Source organism: Chrysemys picta, chromosome 7, assembly GCF_011386835.1.
Source record: "Chrysemys picta bellii isolate R12L10 chromosome 7, ASM1138683v2, whole genome shotgun sequence".
NCBI classification, from domain to species: domain Eukaryota; kingdom Metazoa; phylum Chordata; order Testudines; family Emydidae; genus Chrysemys; species Chrysemys picta.
Window position 1 is genome coordinate 23,814,655 of NC_088797.1, and position 24,904 is coordinate 23,839,558.

General features: G+C 54.1%; 1 protein-coding gene across 2 annotated transcripts in view; it reads right to left on the reverse strand.

Annotated features, from left to right (window-relative positions):
- The window catches only part of CELSR3 (cadherin EGF LAG seven-pass G-type receptor 3), a 72,293-nt gene that overhangs the window by 34,632 nt on the left and 12,757 nt on the right, over positions 1-24,904 (reverse strand). For both annotated transcript variants that reach the window (XM_042849808.2, XM_005288370.5), the window contains exons 2-7: positions 13,978-14,610; positions 4,884-5,106; positions 4,162-4,277; positions 1,557-1,645; positions 910-1,067; positions 279-442 (exon numbers count right to left, since the gene is read on the reverse strand). In XM_042849808.2, the coding sequence (XP_042705742.2) occupies positions 279-442; positions 910-1,067; positions 1,557-1,645; positions 4,162-4,277; positions 4,884-5,106; positions 13,978-14,610 (1,383 nt within the window). The remainder of the gene's footprint in view (positions 1-278; positions 443-909; positions 1,068-1,556; positions 1,646-4,161; positions 4,278-4,883; positions 5,107-13,977; positions 14,611-24,904) is intronic.

Sequence of the window (24,904 nt, forward strand, 5' to 3'; positions counted from 1 at the left end):
CAGGCCCTGCGCTCCCAGACTGAATGGGCTCTGGAGACCGAGTTTCTCTCTTTTTCCTGGAAAGAGTCGGGCTCCTGTGAGGAAGCTGGTGCTAACTGCTACCTGTGCTGTTGTTATTAGAGCCTGGGCAGCCCTGTCTATGGACAGAGGATTCTGGGTCCTGGGCTGTCAGCCCAGCAACTTTTGGTAGCTCCATTTTGGGGAGACAGTGGGGAGCAGGGAGGACATGCAGCCCCCGGGCCTTGGTACAGAGCAGAGGTGCCACACACTCCTGTTACCTGCAGAGGTCCCATTGTTTGCAATGTAGGTAGCCAGGTCGATCCGTTTGCTGTCGATGTACAGGTCTCTCATGCACCCCACAAAGTCCCTGTGGGCCACTGGGAAGTTCTCAGGCAGATTGGGGACCCCTCCGAGGAGCAGGGGCCCTGTGAGGTCGAGGGACCTGTGAGAAGAGGCCTGTAAGAGGCATTTGTGCAGAGATCCAGGCCCCACAGAGCACTACACTGGTCCGTTCCCCTCAGTGCAGCAGCAGGCTGTTACAACCTGCTGGGGATGGGAACAATAACTGAGGCCCCATCCTGGGTCCCATAGCCAGGGGAAAGAGGCGGAAGCTCCATGCTCAGGCTCGGTGGCAATATCATCATGCATTAATGCCAGGCCTTTGACACTGTCCTGCCAGCCAGGCATGCAGGATGTGGGACAGACCAGAGACAACCAGGACTGTGGGGGACTTCTGGCTCCATGGCACCCCAGCTTTCCCAGGTCAAGTGGAGTATACGCTGAGTGGGAGCAGTGTAGGCTCCTTCCTGCCAGGACTTGGGGAGCTCAGAGCTCCCTTTTAGTCTGGTTATCCCTGTTCCTAAATCCCTCACCCCCCTGCACTGAGCAGCAGGCTCTCAGGACACTCACTTCTTTGAGCTGGACTGCGTGCCCTCTGCTGCGCAGGAGTAGTTGCCAATCTCACTGCCGAACTGCAGTGCCACCGATGCATCGCATTCGTCCACCATCAGGATGGCCACCTTGTCTTTGGAAGGCCCCTGCACCACCCCCAGGGAGCCAATCTTGGGCTGAAACCAAAAAAACAAGGAGTTAGTAGGGGGTTTCCCTCAGCGCTGGCTCCTTCAGCACAAGGAGACACACCATGTGCACGGCACAAATGTGCCTCAGATCTGCAGGTCTCTCTGGGTGGCCTCCTAGCCTTGCATCCCTTCTACTTTCACAACGATAGAAAAATGACACCCAACTCCCATTGGCGACGAGGCCTATCAGTGGGACAAAGAAGGCAAGAAGACAGGTCTCCTGGCTAGGAGAATCAGAACTGGAAAGCTGAATCAGGGCTTGGAAGGCAGGACAGCAGGGACCTCCTTAACAAACTGAGGGTCTCCTGTCCCAGACATCCAGCCTGGACATCCCCAGCCCCTCAGCACTGCTCAGCTCCCCCAAAATGTGCCTGCAGGGGAAGCCCGCTCAGTGATTGCAGCTCACCAATTCCAGACTTGCAGCCAGTGGGACAAACAGGATAATCCCAGGGAGAGAAAACAAAAGGTGGCACGTACCTTGTTGTAGTAGCGGAGCTGCACTGTATGCCACTGCCCATCACTCACACCCCCCGGCAGGTACGGGGTCACCAGGGTGCTCGACTCACCTGCAAAGCACGACGCTGTTACACACAGTCAGACAGACAGACATAGTCAGGCAGGAGGGAGCAGTGCAGCGACAAGGGTGTGAGTTATGCATCCACAGGGCCACACTCATTCCCTGCAAACAGTCCCCCATGCACCCAAACACCCTCCTTGCACACCATGTCATTCACACACACACACACACACATACTGATGGAGACACACACTAACACACCAGTGTACACACCCACCCACACCTGTAGGAACAACAGAGAGTCATTGATTTTAAGGCCAGAAGGGATCCATCTAATCTGATCTCCTGCATACCATAGGTCACAGGACTTCCCTGAATTAATTCCTGCTTCATGTCCAATAGCTGTGCTTGAAGTAGAGAAGATCTTCCAGAAAAACATCCCATCTTGATTTAAACATTTCCAGTGATGGGGAATCCACCTCAACCCTTAGTAAGTTGTTCCAATGATTAATTCCCCTCACTGTTAAAAACTGTGCTTTGTTTCTAGTCTGAACTTGTCTAGCTTCAGCTTCCAGCCACTGGAGCTTGTTATACCTTGTCTGCTAGATTGAAGAGCCCTCTGTTATCACATTTCTGTTCTCCACGTAGGTACTGCTAGACTGTGATCAAGTTACCCCTTAACCTTCTCTTTGTTTAGCGAAATAGACTCGAGGAGATTAATCTTTCTCTAGAATGCATGTTTTCAACCCTTTAATCATTCTCATGGCTCTTCTCTGAACCTTTGCCAACTGTTCATCAAAAGAGGTTACATTCACTAACCCCAAGTTGTTGGCTGAATGTTTTCAACATCCCCTCCTAGAAGATGGATCAGAGACACAAATGTCACCCTGCATGTATCAGTGCATAACAGGCTGGGCCATTGCCTCCCTGGTCACCGAGTTGAGTGTTGTTCTTTGATTCACATGAATGACAAATGTGTTTGCTTTAGTATTTCTCTGGCAGGACCCCAAGCAAAGAAACCAACCTTCACATTGATCTTCTTCCCAACGTTCTCACTGTTGGCCTTCTTCCCACTAAGCGGCCCTCATGAAAAGAGCTGACGCACAGACAGGTCACTTGGAGGCAGTGACATTACTGATGAGCTCTCTGTTATTTTTAGGAGAGGAAGGAAGCCCCTGCTACCTAACGACGTGCTCTACAGTGAGAGGCTGGCTGGATACCGAAATGAGGAAGGGACGAGCTTGCTCTGCACTCTCAGGCAGCTAAGCCAGAGAGCTAAGGACTCAGCCATTTAGTGAGCAGACGAACAGCATCGGGGAGCTGTGCCTGAGAGGATACATAATGACACCCCAGGAAGGGGCAGACAACATGCCTGCCCTGACCCCTGCAGGAAGTGAGCAGGTAGAAAAGATGTGCCTGAATAGACCTGAAGCACAGTCACCCAGAACAGAGGCAAAAGAGGAGCCTAGCAGCCCAGCTGATCTCCCATCCCCTGTTTGTACAGACCCCTGTCTGCTCACGACAGACACTCGCAGCCCATCATACATCTAACCCCAACCCACAAGCCTGACCCTATCAAGCTTCCCTGGCATTTTTCTACCACTAAGACCTAAGCGGCACTAGAGCTGCTGCACTTGCATTACCACTGGGAGAGCGAGCGGCCTGCCAGCAGCTGAGGTCACCGTCCAGAGATTATTACAGCCACACAGGTGAGAGCCGTTTCCTTTGGTAATTGTGCATTAGCTGATTTGCAGCTGATTGGTTTTGCTGAACTTGAATTGCTTGGGAAGTGTTTTACTGCACCTGCTGAAAGCCATGAAAGGGAACGGGGTTGGGTATCCTGGCATGCAGGGTGTTGAGCTGGCTTTAAACCACTGCTCAGAAATAAGGGCTTCTGGGCCGTAGATTATTTTGTCTATGTTAGGCATCAATTTTAAAGTAGAGCACGATTTCCTCCTCACGGAGCCGAGCCCTTTATCTAGAGAGCACAGCAGCAAAACTGGGCTTTCACGGGCCTTTCAGATTTCATCTGATTGGAATGTAAGTGACCTTTAGCCCCCTAAACACCTATGTGTGCACACGCACGCACACACACACACACACACTGCCTTCGATGGCGATAACACACACACACACAGACACACTGCCTTCGATGGCGATAACACACGCACACACACACACTGCCTTCGATGGCGATAACACACGCACGTACACACACACAAACACTGCCTTCGATGGCGATAACACACACGCACACACTGCCTTCGATGGCGATAACACACGCACACACACACATGCACTCCTTTGCATGCATACACACTCACATCCCCAACATACACTCCTACACACACACAATCCTATGCAAACACACACATCTCTGTGCTCACACCTCCTGCCACCTCAGATGGATGCCACACGCACACACACACACGGGTGTGCACTCCCTCTCTCATAGTCATACCCCTGTGCACACACCCCCTCTCTTCCACCCTCACACACATGCTGAGAAGCTCTCGTGCCCGTATGCAAGTTGCTGCTATACCCACAGGATCCGGGCACACGCACCTGTGGAGTATTTCAGCTGGACCTGCCCATCAATGATTTCCACGGCCAGGAAGTCATGCTTCTCATTCAGGCGCCCATTGTAGAGCAAGAGGCCGCTGCGCTCCAGGGTGGCGAACCTGACACGGAGAGCAGAGCACAGATCCTGGGTGTGGCTCACGGGAGAGCAGAGGGAGCAGTGCCCCTTAGAGAGTCACAAGGGAGTAACCGATCCAGCCGGTTCACCCCCTTTCAGCGGGAACCAGCTAGGAATCCCCAGGGACAATACTTTCCAGGGTGTATTTACCCCATGCAGCTCTACCAGCAGGGCTCCAAAGAGGAGCTGAGAGGCGGGGGGAAGGAGCGGGGCTGAATGCAATATCTGTAGAGAGCTTTTCCCTGCAAACCCCGGGAGTGAGGCTTTACAGAGTGCAATGGGAATGTTTCATAGGCCCCTGGGCTGGGCAGGACCAAGGCATTCCAGTGGGGAGGGCTCTGGACACTTCAGCAATTCACTGGACAGGTGGGCCCAGGAGTGTGCCCATAGTTGGTGGGCCCTAGGCACTTCACAGGAGCCTCGGGATAAATTGACGAACTCCCCTTCCCCTCCCCCCTGGTGCTTCAGCAGGGCCCTGGGCTGGGAGAGTCCGTGGTTGGGTGGGTTCCAGATGCTTTGGCAGGGCCCTGGGCACCCAGGCCACCCCCCTGGGGGAAGTACGCCACGTAGAAGGAAGAGTAGGACTTACGAGAGGGAGAGGGTCAGGTGGAACCTCTGGCGCAGCCCCCGGAACATGACGAAGGACTTGGGGGGGAAGGAGCGTGTGGAGACTTCGCAGAAGGGCTTCTCAAAGCCCCCGGAGGGGCACTGGCATTGGAAGCCGCCATCCGCAGAGTTGGTGCAGGTGCCGCCGTTCCGGCACAGGCCGGGGAGGCAGCGCCCTGAGCGGCTGTCCACCTCGCAGTTGTCACCTGTTGGGGACGAGAATGGAACAAGGGGCTCAGGACACAACCTGGAGCAGAACTGGGGGGCTCCCAGCAGTAAGGGACAGAGGTCACTGCCCCCAAGTTGCCTGGACAGGAACCAGCCAGGCTGGAGGCCAGCTGAACGGGTCTCCCTTCCCCATAGGTGCACGAGCATCTGACAGCAGCCCATGGCCACCCCAGTTCCATTCCCCAAGCACCAGGGTGGGTGTGAGCCGGGGCACCTTGCCCTTCCCAGGCCCTGTAAAGAGTCCCCCTAGCAAGAGGCTGAGAGCTGGCCAAATATCCTCCCTGACTGTGAGTCACTGAGCATCGGGCCCATCAGCCACCAGTTCCCTGCTCCCCAGTGTCCCCGGTGCTAGCCAGTCCTGCCCTGCTGCACTGAGAGACCGTGTGTGTGAGAGACGCTGCCTGTGGCTCCGGGACACACATGGCCCAAGGACGGCCAGTGCACTCTGGGTGGCAGGATTTACCTGCGCCATAGGCTGTAACACTGCCCCCTGAGGGAGTATAACGGACCTGCAGCTCTGTCTGTTCTCGCTCCTTAGTGGAGGGGCATAATTCACATACCAGGGCGAAACCTAAAGGTCCCCATGTGTCCCAGGAGGCACCATGTCAGTGGTGCCCAGCCCCATCACCCTGAGGCTAAGTGTCTCCCATTGCTAGGCCCGAGGCAGCTGGGCACAGCTATGGGTGCAAGGTGCACAGGCTGAGCTCTGCAGGAGGATTCCCGCCGAGCTAAGAGAGCTCCCTTCAGATCCCAGCATAGGCACAAGGCAGGTCTTTGCTCGTCACCCTGGCCGCAGAGCTCAGCTGTCAGCCGAAGCCTCATCCCTAAGGAAGAACTGTTTCCCAGCCTTGCCTGCTGCCTCCAGTCCCCGGAGGGGCTTTCCTGCCCCGGATCCAGCACAGTCCAGAGAACAGTGCCACAGCGAGGTCAGTATGGTGTGGGCAGCAGAGCCTGCAGGCAGCTGTTCCCCAGCTGCACAAGGCTGTCCCTCACCCTTCCTAATCGCCCCGGGGTGAGCCTCTAACCTCCCCGAGCTCTGGAATTTGGAGCACTGGCTCTCCAGCCCAATGGGATCACAGAGGTTGCGGGGGGGATGGTCGCTTTGGGGTTTCAGTCCTTCTGCCCCTGAGCTGAAATGCATCTGCCTTCTGGGCTGCTAATACTGCTGCCAGTGCCAGTTGTAACCCCATAGGCTGGGAGAGGGGAACAGCCTGGAGTGGGACGTGTACTGCTCACCAACGACCCACCTCCCAGCAGCTCTGAGAGATGAATCTCCAGACAGGGCCTCCCAGCGCCTGCTTGCATCTGACCCCCTCATCCCCAACTGCAGAGGGCCTCTCATAAACCCTCCCGTCTTCCTCTTATGGGACAGACTTGGGGCCTGGCTGAGACAGGTCAGAGGGTTCCTCCTATGACGAGCCCAGACCCAAGTCATCACGACGCAGCACAGCAGAGTGATCCAGTTGCAGGTGTGAGGAGGGCAGCCAGAGGCAACCCCCTAACGCAGAGAGTCTCAGGGATAGTGACACAGCGAGCTGGGCCCCACATGTGCCTCACTTCACAGAGTTCATTCAGTGCAAGCACTTCCCTTTGGAGCACGAGTGCAGGGATGTGACCTGATCCCTGCAGGCACCTGGCCAGGCTTCACTGATGGTTGGACCCAGCAGCTCTGACCTTACCCCCAAGTTGGAAGCCACTAGAGATCCTCTCTGCTCCGGGTGAGATGGGCACTTACGGCATGGAGATTCCCAAAGCTATTCCCACATCAAAGCCCCTGCTGCCAACTAACAGGGTCCTACATCCTGGCACTAAGCACTAACAGGTTAGTATATTGCATAGCAAAGAGGTCCAAGCAGAAGGAAATGCTTTGTAAAGGCCAGTAAGACACTACAACGGCCCTCTCTGGCTTTTCACTCTGTTGCAGCATTGATGGTGGCTGTCTCCTCCAGGGCTCATAGCTATAAGTGAAATGAGTTTGCTGTCCTCAGCCTAGTCCTTAAAGGAGGTTTGTCCACAACCCAGAAGCTTCCAGGGGTCTCTGCTCGGAGGGGAGTGGGCCTGGATAAAAGGGAGGTTGCAGGTCAGAAGTGAGGGACATCGGCAGAGCTAGGTGGAGTCCCAAGGATGTAATGAGGGGGAGGCTGCAGGTCTGGGCTGCGGTACATGAGTAGAGCTTTGCTGAGACCAGAATTAGAGTATCAGGGATGCTGCAGGTGTGAACCGAGGTGCATTGGCTGCACAGCGTGTGGGCCCACAACTGGAGCAGAAGGGGGTAGCACAGGCCAGGGCTGAGGAGTTGCAAGGGAAGACAGGAATAGCAGGGGCGCAAGTCGACACAGTCAGATTTTGCTGGCACTAACTGAAGCCATCCCATTTCCTTATTTCAATCTGTTGCCTTGGCAGCGGTGTGAGGAGTAAAGGGCACACATTACTGCTCCCATGAAGGGACTAGCAAGGAGATGGAATGGGGTTAGTGCCCCAGAGTAACAGAACCTGGGTTATCCACAGGGAACCCAATCCACCGCCAGGAAACCAGGTAACAGGACACAGGGCCTGGCTTTAGTCCAGTAGCCTAATGGACTGGGGTATTCATTATAAACCACCAGTGTAAGTGCCATCCGATGAACTTTTTGACAGCAGGCCCAGTAGAAAGGCCAGAGATTGCATAAACTCTGGAGAGTGAACTCCTCTCTGTCTTTAGAGGGAATCTCCTTTGGCTTGGACCACTGGCTTGGGGCAGCAATCCCGCGTTGGCCTTGGGGAGAAAGGCTGCAAGACCTAGTGGGTCTTTTCCATCTCTGCTTCCTGTGCTGTTACGTAGAGGTCTGTTGTGCATACGCTGTTAGAAAAACAAGGTGGGTGAGGTAATATCTTTTATTGGACCAACTTCTGTTGCTGAAAGAGACAAGCTTTTGGACTTACACAAAGCTCAAACGCTTGTCTCTCTCACCAACAGAAGTCAATCCAATAAAAGAAATTACCTCACCTACCTTATCTCTAATATCCTGGGACGGACATAGCTACAACAGCGAATGCACTGTTGTCATTTGCCTGCATGGCCACTGGGTGGCGCTGCCTGCCACGCAAGGCCATGGCTGGAACTTCAGCAGGGCCCTAAGTTCAAAGTTGCGCCATCATTCAGACAAGCTGAACTCTTTGCCATGGTCACTGAGGCAGGAAATGTCAGTTCCACTGGGGTTTGTCTCTGCTGCCTATGGCTCCAGAGAGGGAATGGAGAACCATAAAATTCCAGGGTTAGACGGGATGAATCCCTCTCTATTTCCAGGGCTGCCTGGGGGGGAGGGGAGGGGCAAGTGGGGCAATTTGCCCCAGGCCCCAGGCCTCACCGGGGCCCCCACGATAATATAGTATTCTATAGTATTGCAACTGTTTTTTATGGAAGGGGCCCCGAAATTGTTTTGCCCCAGGCCCCCTGAATCCTCTGGGCAGCCCTGTCTATTTCAATACTCTCTCATTAGCTACCAGCGCATACAGGGCTTTATGGCATGGCCGAGAACACCTTCAAACTCGTAATTATTGAGGCTCTTACTACACATGTAGCCCTGCAGAACGAAGTTCACAAGCTTGCTTATGTCACCAATGCAACGAGTCCCACTCTCTCAGTCTCGCTGCATACGAAAATCAGCTCACAATTCCTGCGGAACTGGAAGTCTCTACCCCAGGGAGGCTGGAAGGGGCCTGCTGCACGAGGGGGCAGGATCTGTGGTCAGTACTGTGGGGCATCAGCAGAGCTGTGTGGGGAAAGCCGAGGGCTGGACTAGCAGGGGATGAAGTGTATCAGCCGAGCAGTACTGGGATGCTTCAGCCGCTCCTGCCCACCCTTTCCTGAGTACTCAGCACTCCAGTCCCTCAGTTTCACATGCACTCATTTAATCAGTTCCACTAAGAAGAAACCCTCATGGCCGTGCCCTGCAGCATTGCTGGCGGAGCATCTCACCGGCACGCTATACAATATAGCTAATGGAGGAAGCTGGGTCTCCTTTCTTCAACAGGAAACTTCTTTCTCAGTGACCCTGGGATGGCCAAGGTTGACAGGCTCCCTTTCTCCATAGGGAAAACACCCTGTAACCCCCAGAGTGTTGCCCCAGGACAGCTCCAGGGAAGGTCTCTGAAGTCGTTGGCCCAGGCCCCCAAAGATATTTAGGCTTCACTGACATCAGTGGGAGTTGGGACCCTAACCCCCTGGGAGGAGCTGGGCCTGTGACTCTACTGGTGCAGGGTGCCAAGTTGGAGAGCACCAGCTTTATCTACCCACCGAGTGGGAGTGGGCATAGGCCAGGGAGTGGTAGGGCAGGCTTCCCTCCCATGCCGCCCTGCCCGTGTGCCTCAGCCTTGCCCTGGAGGGACTCTGTCCCCAGGAGGTGAGGAGTTTACTCTCCAAGGCCTCTCTGGTCTGAGCTTTCCCACAGGAGGTGACTAGCACCAGCCCGTGTGATCCTGCAGGAACCAGACTGGCACCCCACACCCATTTCACATAGGCCATGGCCACAATTACAGCTACAGCTGGCCAGCCGGTGAAGGGCTCTGTCTCTCTTTCCTCCAGCCCCTGGAACAGCCAGGCCCAATGACCTGAGTCCCCCCACCCCTTGGAAGGGGAGCACTGGAGGTGGAAAGCACTGTCTCTAGTTGCCTGCCCCCAAGCTAGCCACCACCCCTTTCAGCTGGGTTATGTTTGTAATGACCCCACACGGTATCTGGAAACCTCTGTCCCTGCACTGTGCCTCGGCTCAGGACGAATCTCCCAGCCTTTCCAGAGGGGTGGAGCCGGATACCACATGACCGTTGGGAATTCCCACATCCTGGTCTCTGCAGTCTAAGCCCCCACAGTTGCCATCTGCAAACCGGAGCCCTTGTCGGTGGCTGCGAGGACGGGGGATTCCCACACACACCTGCCCTGCCTGCTGTAGGTTTGCAGCATCAGCCTCCTGTTCTCTCTTTCCTGGCCCTGTGTCTCCCTTCTACCACAGATCAAGGCTGATCCCTGCAGCTATCAAAGGGGGAGTTCCTGTCACTTTAAATCTGGGAACAGGCAGCCATGCACCCAAGGGAACCAGAGACATTTTTCATTGTCTCTGAAATGAAAGCACCCTCCCTCCCTTTGATGGGATCAGTAATGTATTCCTCTGAGCCGGCACTGTGGGGGGGATGGAGGGGGGCTGGAAGGAAGGAAGGAAGCAGCAGCCATGTTTTATTCATCCCAGCTGGAGGGCTGGGAACTCCTCACCCTCCTCCCCTCTTCCTCAAGTGGTCACAGGCTCCAGAGCTCCTCAGAGCCCAGGGCTTGCAGTCCTGGACTCTCTGCTCTCCCCTCTTGGTCTGTCTCTCCTGTGGTATCTACTACACTGGCCCTTCCTCCACCCAACAGCAAGTGTCCCCCACACCCACCCAGAACTGCCTTTGGAGTACCACCCCATACCTGTCTCATCCCCAGGGAACAGCTATTCACTTCCCTCCCAACACCAGCCCACCCTCTTTGTGCTGAAGGAGCACAACCAGGGCCGTCCCCAGAATCTGTTTCTGAGCGCTGACGTTCAGCCTAGAATTAGCCTGGGCCCATCGCACAGGCCTCCCCTGGTGACAGATATCGGCCAAATCAAACAGCCCTCGAATGGGATGGGGCTACATCACATTGGTGACATGCTGTGGGGCAAGCAGCCTGATTCTAGTGAGCACAGAAACCCAGGGCCACTTCAGCATCCCTCCCAGTGCACAGCGATCCAGGGCAGGCCCCAACTCATTACTCCAAGGGGATCTGCCTGCCAGGCCCCAGTATCTCCACAGCCCAGCTCTAGGTAAGGCCTGGCCTCTGTGCTGTTACCCCACGACACATTAGAGGCTGCTGTTGCTAGGTGAACCATTAAAGTGTGTAACCAGGCTGGAGACACACTCCTGGCGAGGAAAGGGAGAGAGCAATGGGCCATGGACAGCCCATGAGAACCCTGTGCATGAGGGAGAAGGAACAGAGCTAGAAGTAGGAGGGTGAGAGTCCTGGGCACTGACAGGGCCCTGCTCACATCCAAAGGCCCAATCTGGTCTAGAATTGGCAGGGCAATGCACCCTGTGTGCACACAGGTGCTGGCTGGCCCAGGCTACCTGCCAGGCCCTCCCAGCAGGCTGACACTCCCTCTCCCCACACGCTGGCTGAGTTATGCTTGCCCATGTCTGTCAGCCCTGACAAGGCTTTGATCAGCCCAGGGGGTGATGCTCAGAGCTGGGCTCAGGCGACAGAGTGGGAGATAGGGATTGGGAAACGAGGTGATGAGGGCTATTGAAGCACTTAGACAGACAGAGAGAACCTGGGGTGGGAAGGTGCCTCTTCCGATTTTGTCTCCTTGGGGCTTCCAGAGCCCAGCAGGGAACTACCCAGCACTAGGTCCTGTTACCTGCCTGGCTGCTTGTGGGGGGTGGGAAGTGACAGGGAAATGAGCTCATTAACCTCTCTGCTAATGTCTGTTCACACTTTAAATGCTGGGGGTTAATTACTATTGACTTTGCTTATCTCACCAGTAACCACCAACACAGGAGCTGCTCACAACCCTGCCATCTGCTACCCCCCATCCCCCACAGCAATTCTTCCCAGCTGAGGGGAGCCACAGACCTGGGAGCCAGCAAATGAGATCCTCATTCCACCAGCAGCCACAGGCTCCCTTCCCACTTCTCCATGCAGCAAGCACAGGGCTAGTTTAGGAGGCCAATGCCTCTGCCAGTCCAGTCCTTGCATTCCTCCCCATGTCCCTCAGTCCTGACCAAGAGCACCCCCATCTATTGAAGTCCTAGTATCCCCATGCAGCTCTGCAATGCCCCTCACTTCTGACCTGCAGCACCTCGACTCTTCCAGGCCTGGCCCAGCCCATCACAGCTCTGCAATGCCCCTCACTCCTGACCTGCAGCACCTCGACTCTTCCAGGCCTGGCCCAGCCCCACACAGCTCTGCAATGCCCCTCACTCCTGACCTGCAGCATCTCGACTCTTCCAGGCCTGGCCCAGCCCATCACAGCTCTGCAATGCCCCTCACTCCTGACCTGCAGCATCTCGACTCTTCCAGGCCTGGCCCAGCCCATCACAGCTCTGCAATGCCCCTCACTCCTGACCTGCAGCATCTCGACTCTTCCAGGCCTGGCCCAGCCCATCACAGGTCTGCAATGCCCCTCACTCCTGACCTGCAGCACCTCGACTCTTCCAGGCTTGGCCCAGCCCCACACAGCTCTGCCAATGCTCCTCAGTCCTGGTCACACTCCTGCAGTGCGAGCTGTTCCTCATGCTCCCGGGGGCTGGGACTGGGGTACAGATTCACGGTTCAGCCTAGCAGCCTCTACACCCTTATTAGAATCTCCTTCCCTGATGGACGGCGCGACCCAACCTCTCCATTCCTTCCCAACCAGCGGGGGTGCTGGCAGTTCTGGAGTGATGCTCGGTCTCCGCATTTCCCCCGGTTGAATATGCCATACACCAGCCAGCCTGACTCCCCCTCCTAAGAGTGGCTCCCTCCCTGCCCTCCCACCTGCTGGGGGAGGAGACGTAATTGCACAGAGTGGCTCTGCCAGATGCTGATAAACTGACTGGCTGGGGAGACGCGTCGGAAGCTGAGCGATAGATCTGTGTGACCGTCAGAGGCTGGAGCCTCCATCAGGAGTCTCCCTACTGCTCCCTCAGTGCACTCTGCAGCAGTGGCTCAGAGGAGCTGTCTGATTTCCCCGAGTGAAATGAAACTTTCTGACTTGTCAGGGACAAGAGGCCGCGGAGGATGGAAAGCTCCAGCCACTGCCGAGCTGAGGGTGGATTCCATGTGTGGGAGGCACCTGAGCGTCATGTCTGCCAGCCTGGAACATCTGTGGCATTGCAGCCATGAGCAAATGGGAGGATGAGCAGAAACAACTGCCTCTTTCCTCCCCACCCCATGCACATTCCCCAGCCCCTGGGAAACTGTTGTTCTGAGAAAGCGATTGCGTGAAGAGGAGAGAGTCCCTTCTCCATGGGGTAACCCCAAAATCCCCACTTCCCGACATACCGGGCTAGGACTAGGCATTTCGCTTTAGTCAAAGGGTTTCAGCCTTGTTACAAACTGCTCCATAGAGCCGGGAGCTCCCATGGCATTGATTCCCTTGTCAGGCCCGGTGCCAGGCATAGGGCCATGGCATTTTGTACCTAGTGCCTCCCGTCCTGGTTAAACCAGCAAACACAAGCCAGGTGACATTTTTACAAACTCAAAGCAGCAGAATCCACTAAGTCTGCAGCATTAGCAGCTGATTCCTCAGGAGCGAGGGGGATGGGAGGAAACCAGGAGACTGCTCAGGGCCATGTTAATACCACTCTCCTTTACCCTGTTTCATACAGCACCATGGAAACACAGGGACTTCTGTGGGGTGAGAGGGTAGCAGCCTGGCAGACAGAGTTGCTCAGCCCAGTGCCACGCTTTGCCCAGTATGGGAGGCGGTCTCCCATACTCTAGACTCTATTGTCCATCCAGGCAGACAGGGTCTGACAGACCCACAGGGTCCCCATTCTGGAAGGATGAAGGGTTAAGCTGACCAAGTCAGCGTTTGCCCCTGTGGTTCTAGTGAGCCATTCCCAACGAGACTCTGACACGCTGCTGCAATGGGTCGTTTCGGATACAAAAGCCGTAACCAACCCGCCCTGTTCTGGCGCCTTTACAGAGCGAAGACCCAGGATTATTACTGCTGGAAAGGTGTGTGGCAAAGACACGTCAGAAAGCAGGTCTCTTTATCCTGGGATAGCAGAGACCGTCTTCCCCACTGATGGCCAGGCCTGGTAGAGCCATGCTCACAACACAATGTGCCCCTCCCCCTCAGCGGGGATCAGGCCCTTACCTGTGAAGTGCTGGTGGCAGATGCAGGTGTAGCCACCCTCCCTGCGGGTGCAGATGCCCCCATTATGGCAGGGATTGGAGTAGCACAGGTTGATCTCGGTTTCACAGTAGTCCCCGGTGAAGCCCTGGGGGCAGCGGCAGCGCAGGCCTGTGATGGGGTGGATGGGCCGGAAGAGGGTGGACGGGGAGGCGATGAAGGGGGCCGAGCTGTCGAACTTGAGCACGGAGATGCACTTCATGTAGTTCTGGCATGGCTCCCGCAGGCAGACGTTGTCATCGAAGGGCAGCACCTCCAGCATGGAGACGGAGGTCAGAGTCATGCGCTTCATGTACAGCTGCTCCTGAAGCTCCTCCGAGCTGAAGAAGTGGCCGCCGCGGGGAGCCAGCGCTGAGAAGCTGACGTTCAGCACCGAGCCCCCCACATCCGTGTCGTTCTGGATGTTGAAGATGAAGACATCCTCCTTGGGTGTGGCCAACACAGTGGCCACGCCCTCCAGGAAGCTGGTGAGCAGCGGCGAGAGGAAGCGTTCCTGCCACATGTTCTCCAGCCGCACAGTGATGCTGTTGGCCAGCATGTCCTCTGTGATGACGATGACACGCAGGACGCACTGGGCTGTCACGCTGTGGATCCCGTCTGCAGAAGAGATGAGGAAAACATTAAAGCACGGCAGCTGTTTGACTGGAAGATGAGGGCATGAGTGGGATAGAGCTCTGAGTAGGGTACCTACCAAATTCACGGTCATGAAAAATGTGTCACGAACCGTGAAATCTGGTCTTCCCCATGAAATCTGGTCTTTTGTGTGCTTTTACCCTATACTATATAGATTTCAAGGGGGGAGACCAGCGTTTCTCAAATTGGGGGTCCTGACCCAAAAGGAAGTCCGCAGGGGGATCACAAAGTTATTTTAGGGGGGTCGTGGTATTGCCACCCTTACTTCTGCGCTGCCTTCAGAGCTGGGCAGCCAGAGGGCGGCGACTGTTGGCCAGGTGCCCAGCTCTGAAGGCAGTACCCCGCCAGTAGCAGTGCAGACGCAAGGATGGCAATACCATACCATGCCACCCTTACTTCTGCGCTGCTACCTTCAGAGCTGGGCAGTTGGAGAGGGGTGGCTGCTGACTGAGGGCAGAGCTCTGAAGGCAGCAGTGCAGACGTAAGGGTGGCAATACCACACCATGCCATCCTTACTTCTGTGCTGCTGCTGGTCGTGGCTCTGCCTTCAGACCTGGGGTCCCGGCCAGCAGCTGACATTCTCCAGCTGCCCAGCTCTCAAGGCAGCGCCGCTGCCGGTAGCAGTACTGCAACCCCCCCACCCCCAACTCCTTTTTGGGTCAGGACCCCTACAATTCCAACACCGTGAAATTTCAGATTTAAATAGCTGAAATCATGAAATTTATGATTTTTAAAATCCCATGATCAAGACATGGACCAAATGGACCATCAATTTGGTAGGGCCCTATCCATGAGTAACCAGAGCTCCACAGATCCCACTTCAAGCTTGGCCTAAACCCCATGGCCAGGCCTAATTTCTGTGGCTACTTCAGCACCCAGAGAGAAGTCTCTGCAACAATTTTTGATACCCTCCACTATTCAGTGTATCAGTGTGTTCAGTGTGAATAACCCACTTAGTACAGCCCTTCCCACACTGGTATTTCACTGGATATTGAATCCCGTTCATTACACTACCTCTGCATGTACAGTTCTCAGCGTGCCACCGACCGGTGTATTAACAACACACCACAACCACCACAGAAGCTGTCAGAGGGAAGCTGAGTCTCTGGCAGTTGAAAAAGGCAGCTTGGGTTGTGGCCTAAGGATGTTACTTTTGAAATGATTGACAGTGAAATAGTCAGCAATGGTGCCATTTAAACTGTCATCATTATGTTTGAGAATTAATTCTCCACTGAGCGTCAGAGGGCAGTTCCACTACAGAGTTATTGTTTCAGGCACTCTGCAGACTCAGGCAGACAGTCCTGCATTGATTACATTCAGGTCACTTTTGGAAGGCTTCCCTTGCTACCATGAGGGCTAGATTTTTTTTAAAATGATAGCTGAGATTCTGGCGCATGAGTCTGTGCCACCACTTAACACATGGAATCACACACTACATGAGTCCTGTATATATAACCAGCATGACAGGGTGTGCACCAGAGCGCATGCCTGCTGTGCTCAGCACACACTGGACCTGGGCAGAGTCTGCCACTAAGCTCTGTTTGATTTGGGTCTTTGCACACTTGGGAGCAAATTGGGTGCTCATGAAAATGAGCAAGCAATAGTGCTGGCTAGCCATGGGCCCAGCTGGGGGAGGGAGGGGCTGAGGAGTAAGTGAGCACTGGGGTGGCGGGAGCTAAGAGCAGATAACAGGGTTTCAATGTGTTTTGGCTACTAGTATTCTGTCAATTAATTCTTTCTGCTTTTCCCTCCCCCCTTCCCTCTGCCTTCTCCCCTTCCCTCTCCATCCCCTTCCTCTCTTCTCCTGGGTCTCAAAGGCTCTATGCCTGTCTCACTGCTTCCTTCCTCCTCCCCATCTGCTCCCCATTTCATTCTGCTCTTCCTTCCTCCTTCAACTTGAATTGTTTTATTCTCTTTTATCTTTATCTTCCTTGCAAACAAACTCCAGCCCCTGGGATCCTGTTCCGTGAACATCCCTGGAGCATGCTGAGGTGACTGCCCCTTCCCTCTGGAGCGCAGGCTACTAGCAGCTAACACTCAGCATCCCCACGACTTCAGATTCAGAGTCCTCAGCTCACCAAATGCTCAGGGGGGCAAGCCTGCCTCCTCTGGAATGAGAGTGGAGAGCGACCCTTCCTCCAAACGCAGATCTCAGGGAGCGACGTGCAATCAAGGCAATAGGCTGTGTGGGACCAGGGCTGGCTCCAGGCACCAGCCCAGCAAGCAGGTGCTTGGGGCGGCCAAGGGGAAGGGGCGGCACGTCGGGTTGTTCGGTGGCAATTCGGCGGCGGGTCCCTCTCGGAGGGAAGCACCTGCCCCGAATTCCCGCCGAAGAAGAAAGTGGCGCGGTGGAGCTGCCGCCGGAGTGCCGCCGATCGCAATTGCCATCGCGGCTTTTTTTTTTCCCGCCGCTTTGGACGGCAAAAACCCTGGAGCCGGTCCTGTGTGGGACTCCCTTCAAAGGCCAGCAGGGATGGCATCGAGTCTCCCTGGCAGTGAGAGACTGCCCCCGAGGCCTGCCCGCATGGCAGTGCAGATAGGAAAACATAAGGCCACAAGGCAGACTCCTGGGTCTAATACTGTTACTACACCATTGTTATTAACTGGTTTCTTCAGGGCATTTCAAAGCGTCAAATATTTCACAGAATTCAATTCGTGTAGGGATCACTTTCCACACCCTGGGCATTCCGAGCTGGCGGCCCCTTCCCCCTGGTGGCCAGGGTGCTGCTGGCAGCCAACATAGAGCTTCCCCCGACTTTAGACTCCGCATCACTCCACTTTCCCTCCCACTAAAACGCATCTCGCTTTGGGTGGAGTGCAGCAGCACTTCCCAGCAACATTACGCAAGAGTTTAGCACAGGAAGTGCTTAGAACTTAGATACTGCAGTGATGAGTAGGAAGGTAGGTAGATAGAGCCAAGTTAGGGTTTAGCCATAGAATGGAAGACTATAATTACCCAGTTGGGGTTTTGCCAAGACAATGAGACTAACACACTGAATCTTGCAAAAATGCCATGGGTTCTTTATTCGTCAGGAGTGCGCTGGGCCATAGTTTTCCATCCTGCTAACTACCCTACCCTGTATGAAGCCTGCTGGTCCCTGGTAGGCCTGTTCTTAACCTTCCCTGATCTAACTAGGGGAAAAGTAGGTTTCTGTTATGTCTACACTAGCACTTTTGTCAGTATAATTTCTATTGCTCAGGGGTGTAAAAAACCACCCCTCTGAGTGACATAAGTGACACCGACAGAAATGCTCTCCCCTCCGACATAGCTACCGCTGCTTGTTGGGGGGGTGATTTAATGATGTCGATGAGACAGCTCTCTCCTGTCGGCACGGAGCAGCTACATGAGTGATCTTACAGTGACACCGCTGCATCGGTACAGCTGTGCCCTTAAGCTCCCTAGTGTAGACATGGCTACGCAGTGATTTAATTTTTTTAATACTAACTGACAGCAAATTAGTGGCTTTGTCAGGAAATATTCCAATGCCCCATTTGATCACAAGTCCATCCCACTCACACATCTCAGCCACCAAGGGGCCCCTCCCTTTCCTCCTTCAAATCTTTTCCTGGAAGACGCTTCTTCCTGCAACCCCTGCTTCCTTCAGGCCCCACACATTAGTGACGTTAGCTGAGTTACACCGGGGATGAATCTGACCCTTCTTCTCTTCATGAGAAATCCCCACACCTTCCTGCCCCTTGTGCATTTTTCTCTTCGTGAGCCAGGGAGCTCTTCAGGGCAGGGCACGTGCTCTGCTGATGCTTTGTGAAGGCGTGGGGAAATTTACAGTGCTATAGGAATGTTTTATAATAATCATAAGAAAACTTTCAATTCACCATCTAATGGAACAATCCGTCTTCAGACTTACTAGACAGCTGCCCTGGTGTCATTTGGCACTTATCCTTCACATGTACAAGGTGCTAGTCCTCACTTGTCTACTCCCTGGGTGGCTGTTGTGTGAACTTCTCCTATGGGCGGCGACAAGTTGCATGCAGGTATCAGCTTCAGCACTGCACACAACACAGATTCTGGGAAACTCCGGATTTAAAAACAAACCTTCTTCAGCCACAAGACTGGCAGGCACCAGTATTGTGAGCCAATATTCACACCAGCCTCAGTGTTTAGGACGGCTGCAGCAACTCATACCAAAGCAGCAACTTGCTGGACCAGGGGAGGTGACTTGCACCTGAGACCAAGCTCGGCCACCTTGACTCGGACCCCAATACCCCTTAAAAGTGCTAACCCCTTAAAAGTGCTGGTAAACGGATGGAGCTGGTCCTCTGTAAAGACACAAAAGGCCTGCAGGCTACAGAACCAGTGTCCTTCCCTCCGATTTCCTCCCTCTCCCCTTCCTGAGCCAGTGCGATCATCTCTGCAAAGCACCACTTGAAAGAGCCTTGATCGGTTTCCTGGAAGGGGCATTACTCTTCCCTTGTCTGCTGCAGAAAGATTGGGCCTGGCGTCTGACAGGAAAATGGATCCCCCAGAAATGGCCTCGCACATTCCCTTTCACAGGAACACAGGGCGTCTTTAATCCACGCTATTGTTAACATTTTTGTGCCAAGTTCAAGGAATATCTTGCGGCTTGGGACTCAGCACACACAAGGGAGGGGCGCTCTGATTTATGACATAGCTTAGGGTTCAAAGGAAACATTCATCTCGGCAGGAAAAGCAAAGAGATGTGAGTGGATTTATGGGGCTGTGCCACTGTGACTAGGATAACTTACATGGTCTGGGTTGGAACCCCACCTTCTGCAACTGCCTCCCCTCCTCCCACTCACCCCTTGGTGTCCCACCAGGGAGCCCCTGCAGCACTGGGGAGGCCAACGCACTGTCAGTCCTTTTTCTTAACCTCCCCTCCATGCCCTGGAGAGCCCCTACAGCAACTGGGGGGGGGGGGAATGTTCTGATAGTGCCTTTCGACCCTTCAGAGGAGTTAAATCAGCAATGGGCACCCGCAGGCCAAGACCCTGAACTCGAGAAGCCGAAGGTCTCTCAGGACATTCCTCTGAAGGTCCCTCTTCCCAGAGTTACCATTTGTAGAGGGTGTTTGCATATCAGTGCCTAGCAAATGCTAGAGCCCAGATAAAGGGGGACACAGAACCATTCCAGAACTGATGCAAATGGACTCAGGGCTATGGGAGGTATTTGAGTGGTCCTGCTGGAATGCCCTCCCCCCAAGAAATGACATCCTTATCAATCCCCCAGCTGTGCTGAGAAGGCATAGCCTATGCATCAGTGACTGACCTCTCCTTGGAGGTTTCAGTGTTGCTGGCATGATGATCTGCCTGAGCTCACACAAACAGCAGCCTCCTAGACCTGCCCATCAACCCAATGCTGCCAGGCCTCACTGCGCCACCCGGCCCTATCTTCTACAGTGCACCGATGCATTCAAGCTGAACTCACAGCATCCTGTTTCCCAGACTGGTGCAACCACCCGCCCTGCTTTTTCCAGGATACGCCCGATTCCCAGGGGATGCTGCTATTTGCAGCATCATTAGTTTGTGCCCCCCAAAGGATTGTGGGCCAGTACAACAACCTCAGCTCCCCTCACCACACACAATCACACAGCTGTGATGCCGAGACTTTCTCCTGCACAACCAACCTGCTAGAGACACAGGACTCAGTTTCTCTGCACACAGCTTCCTGCTCTGTCACTGCCCCTAGAGCTGTGGCAGGGCCTGGAGGTGAGGGGGCTCTACCTTTTCCCTGCGGGCTCCTTCCTAGCCCAATAGTAGTGCCTGTGACAGCAGCAGCCCCAGGACAACGTGATTGTGATGGAATGGCTCTCTCCAGCAAAAGAGCTTCCGGAGAATAAGAAGTCAAGTCATTACGCTCTGGCCCATACATCTCCGCTCTCTTTGTGCTTTTATTTATACACCTTTCATATTGTTTCCTGCAGCTGAAAACTGAAAGATGAGTTCTCAGCTACTCTGCCTATCTATAACCCATGCTGCCTGCTCCTCTCTGCTATAACAAAGCACCTCCGGATCCTCAGCCAGTGTGACCGCTCCATTAGCAGGACACCACACCAAAGGCGAGATGCGGCCCTCGCGCAACAGTCAGAATGGCTCCTACCATTTCCAAGGGGGGGAGCTGCCTTAATTACTAGTGTAAGTGCACAGAGCTTTTTAACTCATATTAATAATCTCTGTCCCACCCTTCACATGCTGCTGCGCAGAGAAGCATCATTGTGTTCTCAGTGGAAGGTCTGGGGGGACCCAAAAGTCCTTCTGGTCTCCCCCCACATTGTTGATGTCATGGCGTTGTGAAAGGGAGAGCCTGTATCCTAGGGACAGCACAGCAGGAGGATATTATCAGCCCCTTGCTCCATGTCTGTGCTGCCAGCCCTGCCGAATGGGAGATAATTGCATTCACTATCTCCGGCGGCGCTGACATAACCTGGGCTTCAATGCATTACATACAAGCAGTGGGCATTGTTGCTGGGATGCGCAAGAGGGATGACACTCCAACAGACAGCTGCATTCAGATCTTACTGTGCTCACAAGTGAAATGAGTTTGGGGGACTCAGTCTAATCCCTGGTAAAGGCTCCAAATCACAGAGCCCAGCACAATCTGTCACAAATGGCCATGTCGGAGGTTGAGGTTGTAGGTTTGTTGGCAGCACTGGGAGCTGCAAACCCTCCTGAGCTCTAACTGGAAGCTTGGCCTCAGGAGATGAAGGGCCAACGTATTTAAGTGCTAAGCTCCCCATTTCACTGCAACAGTCCTCCAGCCCCCACCAGGCCCACTCTGCCTCTGAGCTGCCTGTGCAACTTGGCTGTATTGTTTCACTCTCTCCAGGGCTGCTGTGCCGAGACGCCAGCCCTTTGATTTCCTCAGCCCCGTTTGAAGTTCAGCGCTTGGGAGGATTTAAAAGATTGAAATTTCTCCCTTTTCTCTCTCTAAAAGGTGACTGCTTTTCTGCAACCCTGAAAATTCCGGTGGAAGCCTCCCTCACAAACACCGGCACTGGAGCTCTGGAGATAAGATTCAAACAGGGCTGAGAAAGAGGGGGGACAGGAAGGAGAGGCACCATAGCAATCACCCAGGAGCTAATCTCCTGGTGGATGGCTTGGGGGCTTGCTTTTCATTTTAAATCCAACTCCTTACGTTTCATGTGGAAGTGAGGCAGAAAATCTCACCCGAGTTCTCCTTGTGAAGCCCCCACTGCTGACTCTGTCCGACTTAGAGGCAGAGGAGGTGGCGGTGGGGATAATGGAGGGAACCATCGCCATCTACACAGTATGAATAAAGAACAGGAGTACTTGTGGCACCTTAGAGACTAACAGATTTATTAGAGCATAAGCTTTCGTGGACTACAGCCCACTTCTTCAGATGCATATGCTCTAATAAATCTGTTAGTCTCTAAGGTGCCACAAGTACTCCTGTTCTTTTTGCGGATACAGACTAACACGGCTGCTACTCTGAAACAGTATGAATAGAGGTTAACACAGGCTGGTGTAGGCCAGAAAACAACTCTGGCTCCAACCAGTACCAATAGGATGCTTTTTACCTGCTTAGGTCTCAGGGAGAGAAGCAACATGATCTAACCAAGAGCCATCCATTTGGGTGTCCTGAATGTGTGCTCTCCTCCTGATTGTTGGGTGTACTTAGAATCCCAGACAAGAATGCGGTGACAAGAAGTTGTCAAAATTGGAGAACTGTTTGGTGGCCCCCGCGTGAGATGAATTTGGGGCCTGTGTCACAAAGCCCACATCTATCAGAGAAATCAAGGACTGGCTAGGCCATGGAGCATAAACACCGTTTTGATTGCTACAGGGGATCTCTCTGTTGGCAGAAGGTGGTGGGTGGGAAGCTTCCCCAACTGCTGCTTTGCTCTGTAGGAGAGAGGCCTTCAGTCCGCAGGACCATCAGTCTAGCTTGGAAATCCAGACCTCAGAAGTTAGAGGGATGGCTAAGGGCTATGAAACACCCAAATGCCAGCTCTTCCTCTCATCTGGGTCAAACTGAGCACCACCCACTCTACAGTGAGTGAGTTTTTTCATACCAGACCCTAAAAGCTGAGCTCCCATTCATCCTATGTGGACAAGACAGATCCCTGGGAACTTTCATAAGAACTGAAATTTGCCCCATATCTCTTCCCTGCAGGTGCTGGATGTTGACTGCTTCTCCCCACCCCAGAGGTGGTGGTGCCATTTATGGGGTAGTGAGGCGGCGAGGCACTCTAACAGGCTGCCTTCTCCATCCTTTGGACCACCACAAACAGGCTGCATGCTTTTGAGTTTATAGATACCAGTGCTATTCCCTGGGTCCCCTCCACCAGTACAGCCCTGTGCAACAACATACAATTGGAAGTACACTTCCTCTCAGTCCACCCTGGGGAGAGAGCGAGGGAAAGATCACACCCTGCTGCATTCCCTTACCCTTCCTTCCTGTGCTTTAACTGTTCTCAGCTGACAGGCTGATTGCTCTCATTAGCTCATCAGCCTGCTGCCTAATTAAGTCATTGAGCACCCAGCCCCCCCAATTAAATCCATTCCCTGAGGGAAGTAGCTAGTACTGTACCTTAGGGGACATCTACACTGCAAAAAACACCCTGCAGCCGTGAGTCTCAGAGCCCAGGGCAACTAACTCAGGCTTCTAAGGCTCATGTAGGCATTCCTGCTTATGCTAGAGCCCGGGCTCTGGAATCTGGCAAGGGGGAGGGTCTCAGAGCCTGGGTCCCCGCCCAACTGGGAATGTCTATGCTGCTGTTTTTAGCCCTGTAGCACGAGCCTAAGTCAGTTGACCTGGGCTCCAGGGCTTGCTGCTGCAGGGTTATTTTGCGGTAGAGCCGTACCCTGGGTTCTAGGTTCCTAGCACTTTGTCGCAGGTACGTGGGGCTGCATGGTGCCAGGCAGAGGGGAAATGTTAAATGAGATTTTTTACAAGTCCTAGGTATGAAGGTCTCCAAATAAACAGTAGCCCTTTGGCCCTTTTTACTCCGCTTCGTTAATCAGCTTTTCAGGGAGGTTGTTGCTCTAGCACTGATTTTGAAATCCCCTATAGTACCCTTGTCAGAATCAGGAGGGGCTGGGATCCCAGCATGGCAGCCTCTTTGTCCACGTGAGGCAGGGGGGTTGTTAAGACCTTGCATTGCAGCCCCCTGTCTGGAGGAAGGGAGGGGATTTGAGACTCTGCACTGCAAGCCCACTGCCTCCTCTTTCCTTGCCCATTTTCTTTTCCAGTAATTGCAAGTACAATCTGTGTGTTTGGTTGGTTCCATCCCAGATGGCTCCCACCCATAGACAGAGGAGCTCCCTTCACTATGCTCACAGGGTGTTCAGTGCCAATCAATAGGCAGGGGGCATGTGCCTGATTTATAGCTGTTAGAGCTTAGTTGACATGGGTCTGAGTTCTGGGTTGGACAGGAGAATGCCTGGCAGCAGTGAGAAGGCGACATGCTGGACTGGAGGCAGGGGGCTGGGTGCGTACTTGGCTTTGGCCTCATCTGCCCTGAGACTGGAAAGCACAATTAGCACCTGTCTAGAGAAGCCTGTGGATGAAGGAAACAAGCTTTCCATCCCCATTCAGATGCTGCTGGCTAGACTTGGGATATGCCCCTCATCCCCACTGCCTTGTATTTGAGCCCTGAACTGCTGCCTTCAGGCTATGGTGAGTAGGAGGCAGAGAGACATGGGAAGGGAGAGGCAACAAAAGTCACTGTAGCCGCATCAACACTGCCAGGCAGAAAGAGAACAAGGAGGGAAAAACAAGGAGCTTCTGCCCAAGCCCCAAGTATGCTGCCTGGGCCCCCTTCCGTCCCTCTACACCTGACACCCACACATCTCTGCACCCCCCTCAAGCCTTCATTGCCTCTTAAATAATGCCCATGTGCTCAGGGAGTGGTGAGCTCTCTCCCTGTGGCTGATGTGCCGGGGGGAGGGATGAAGCGTCTATCCAGCATTAGACAGCAGGACTGTCAACAGCTCATCAATACCTCAGATTGATCGACCCAGTGGGTCCCAGAAGCTGTGATGAAACAGGGAATTTCCCACGTGCTGCAGCGCGGCTGCCCAGCAGCTGCTCCTACTTTTCGGCTTAGCATAGCTGACCCAGTGTGAAGTGCCCTGCGTGTTTCCAGTGCTACAGATACGATAACTGAGCTAGTGGGGCAGCCAGTGTTGGACTCATCTCAGGACTTCCCTCGTCTCTGGAGACCTGGGAGATGAAGAAGCAGCCCTGATGTCTCCTGAGGGGAACTCAGACCCGATGAAGGGGATCCCGATAATGTGACAGTTTGGATCCCAACCCTGT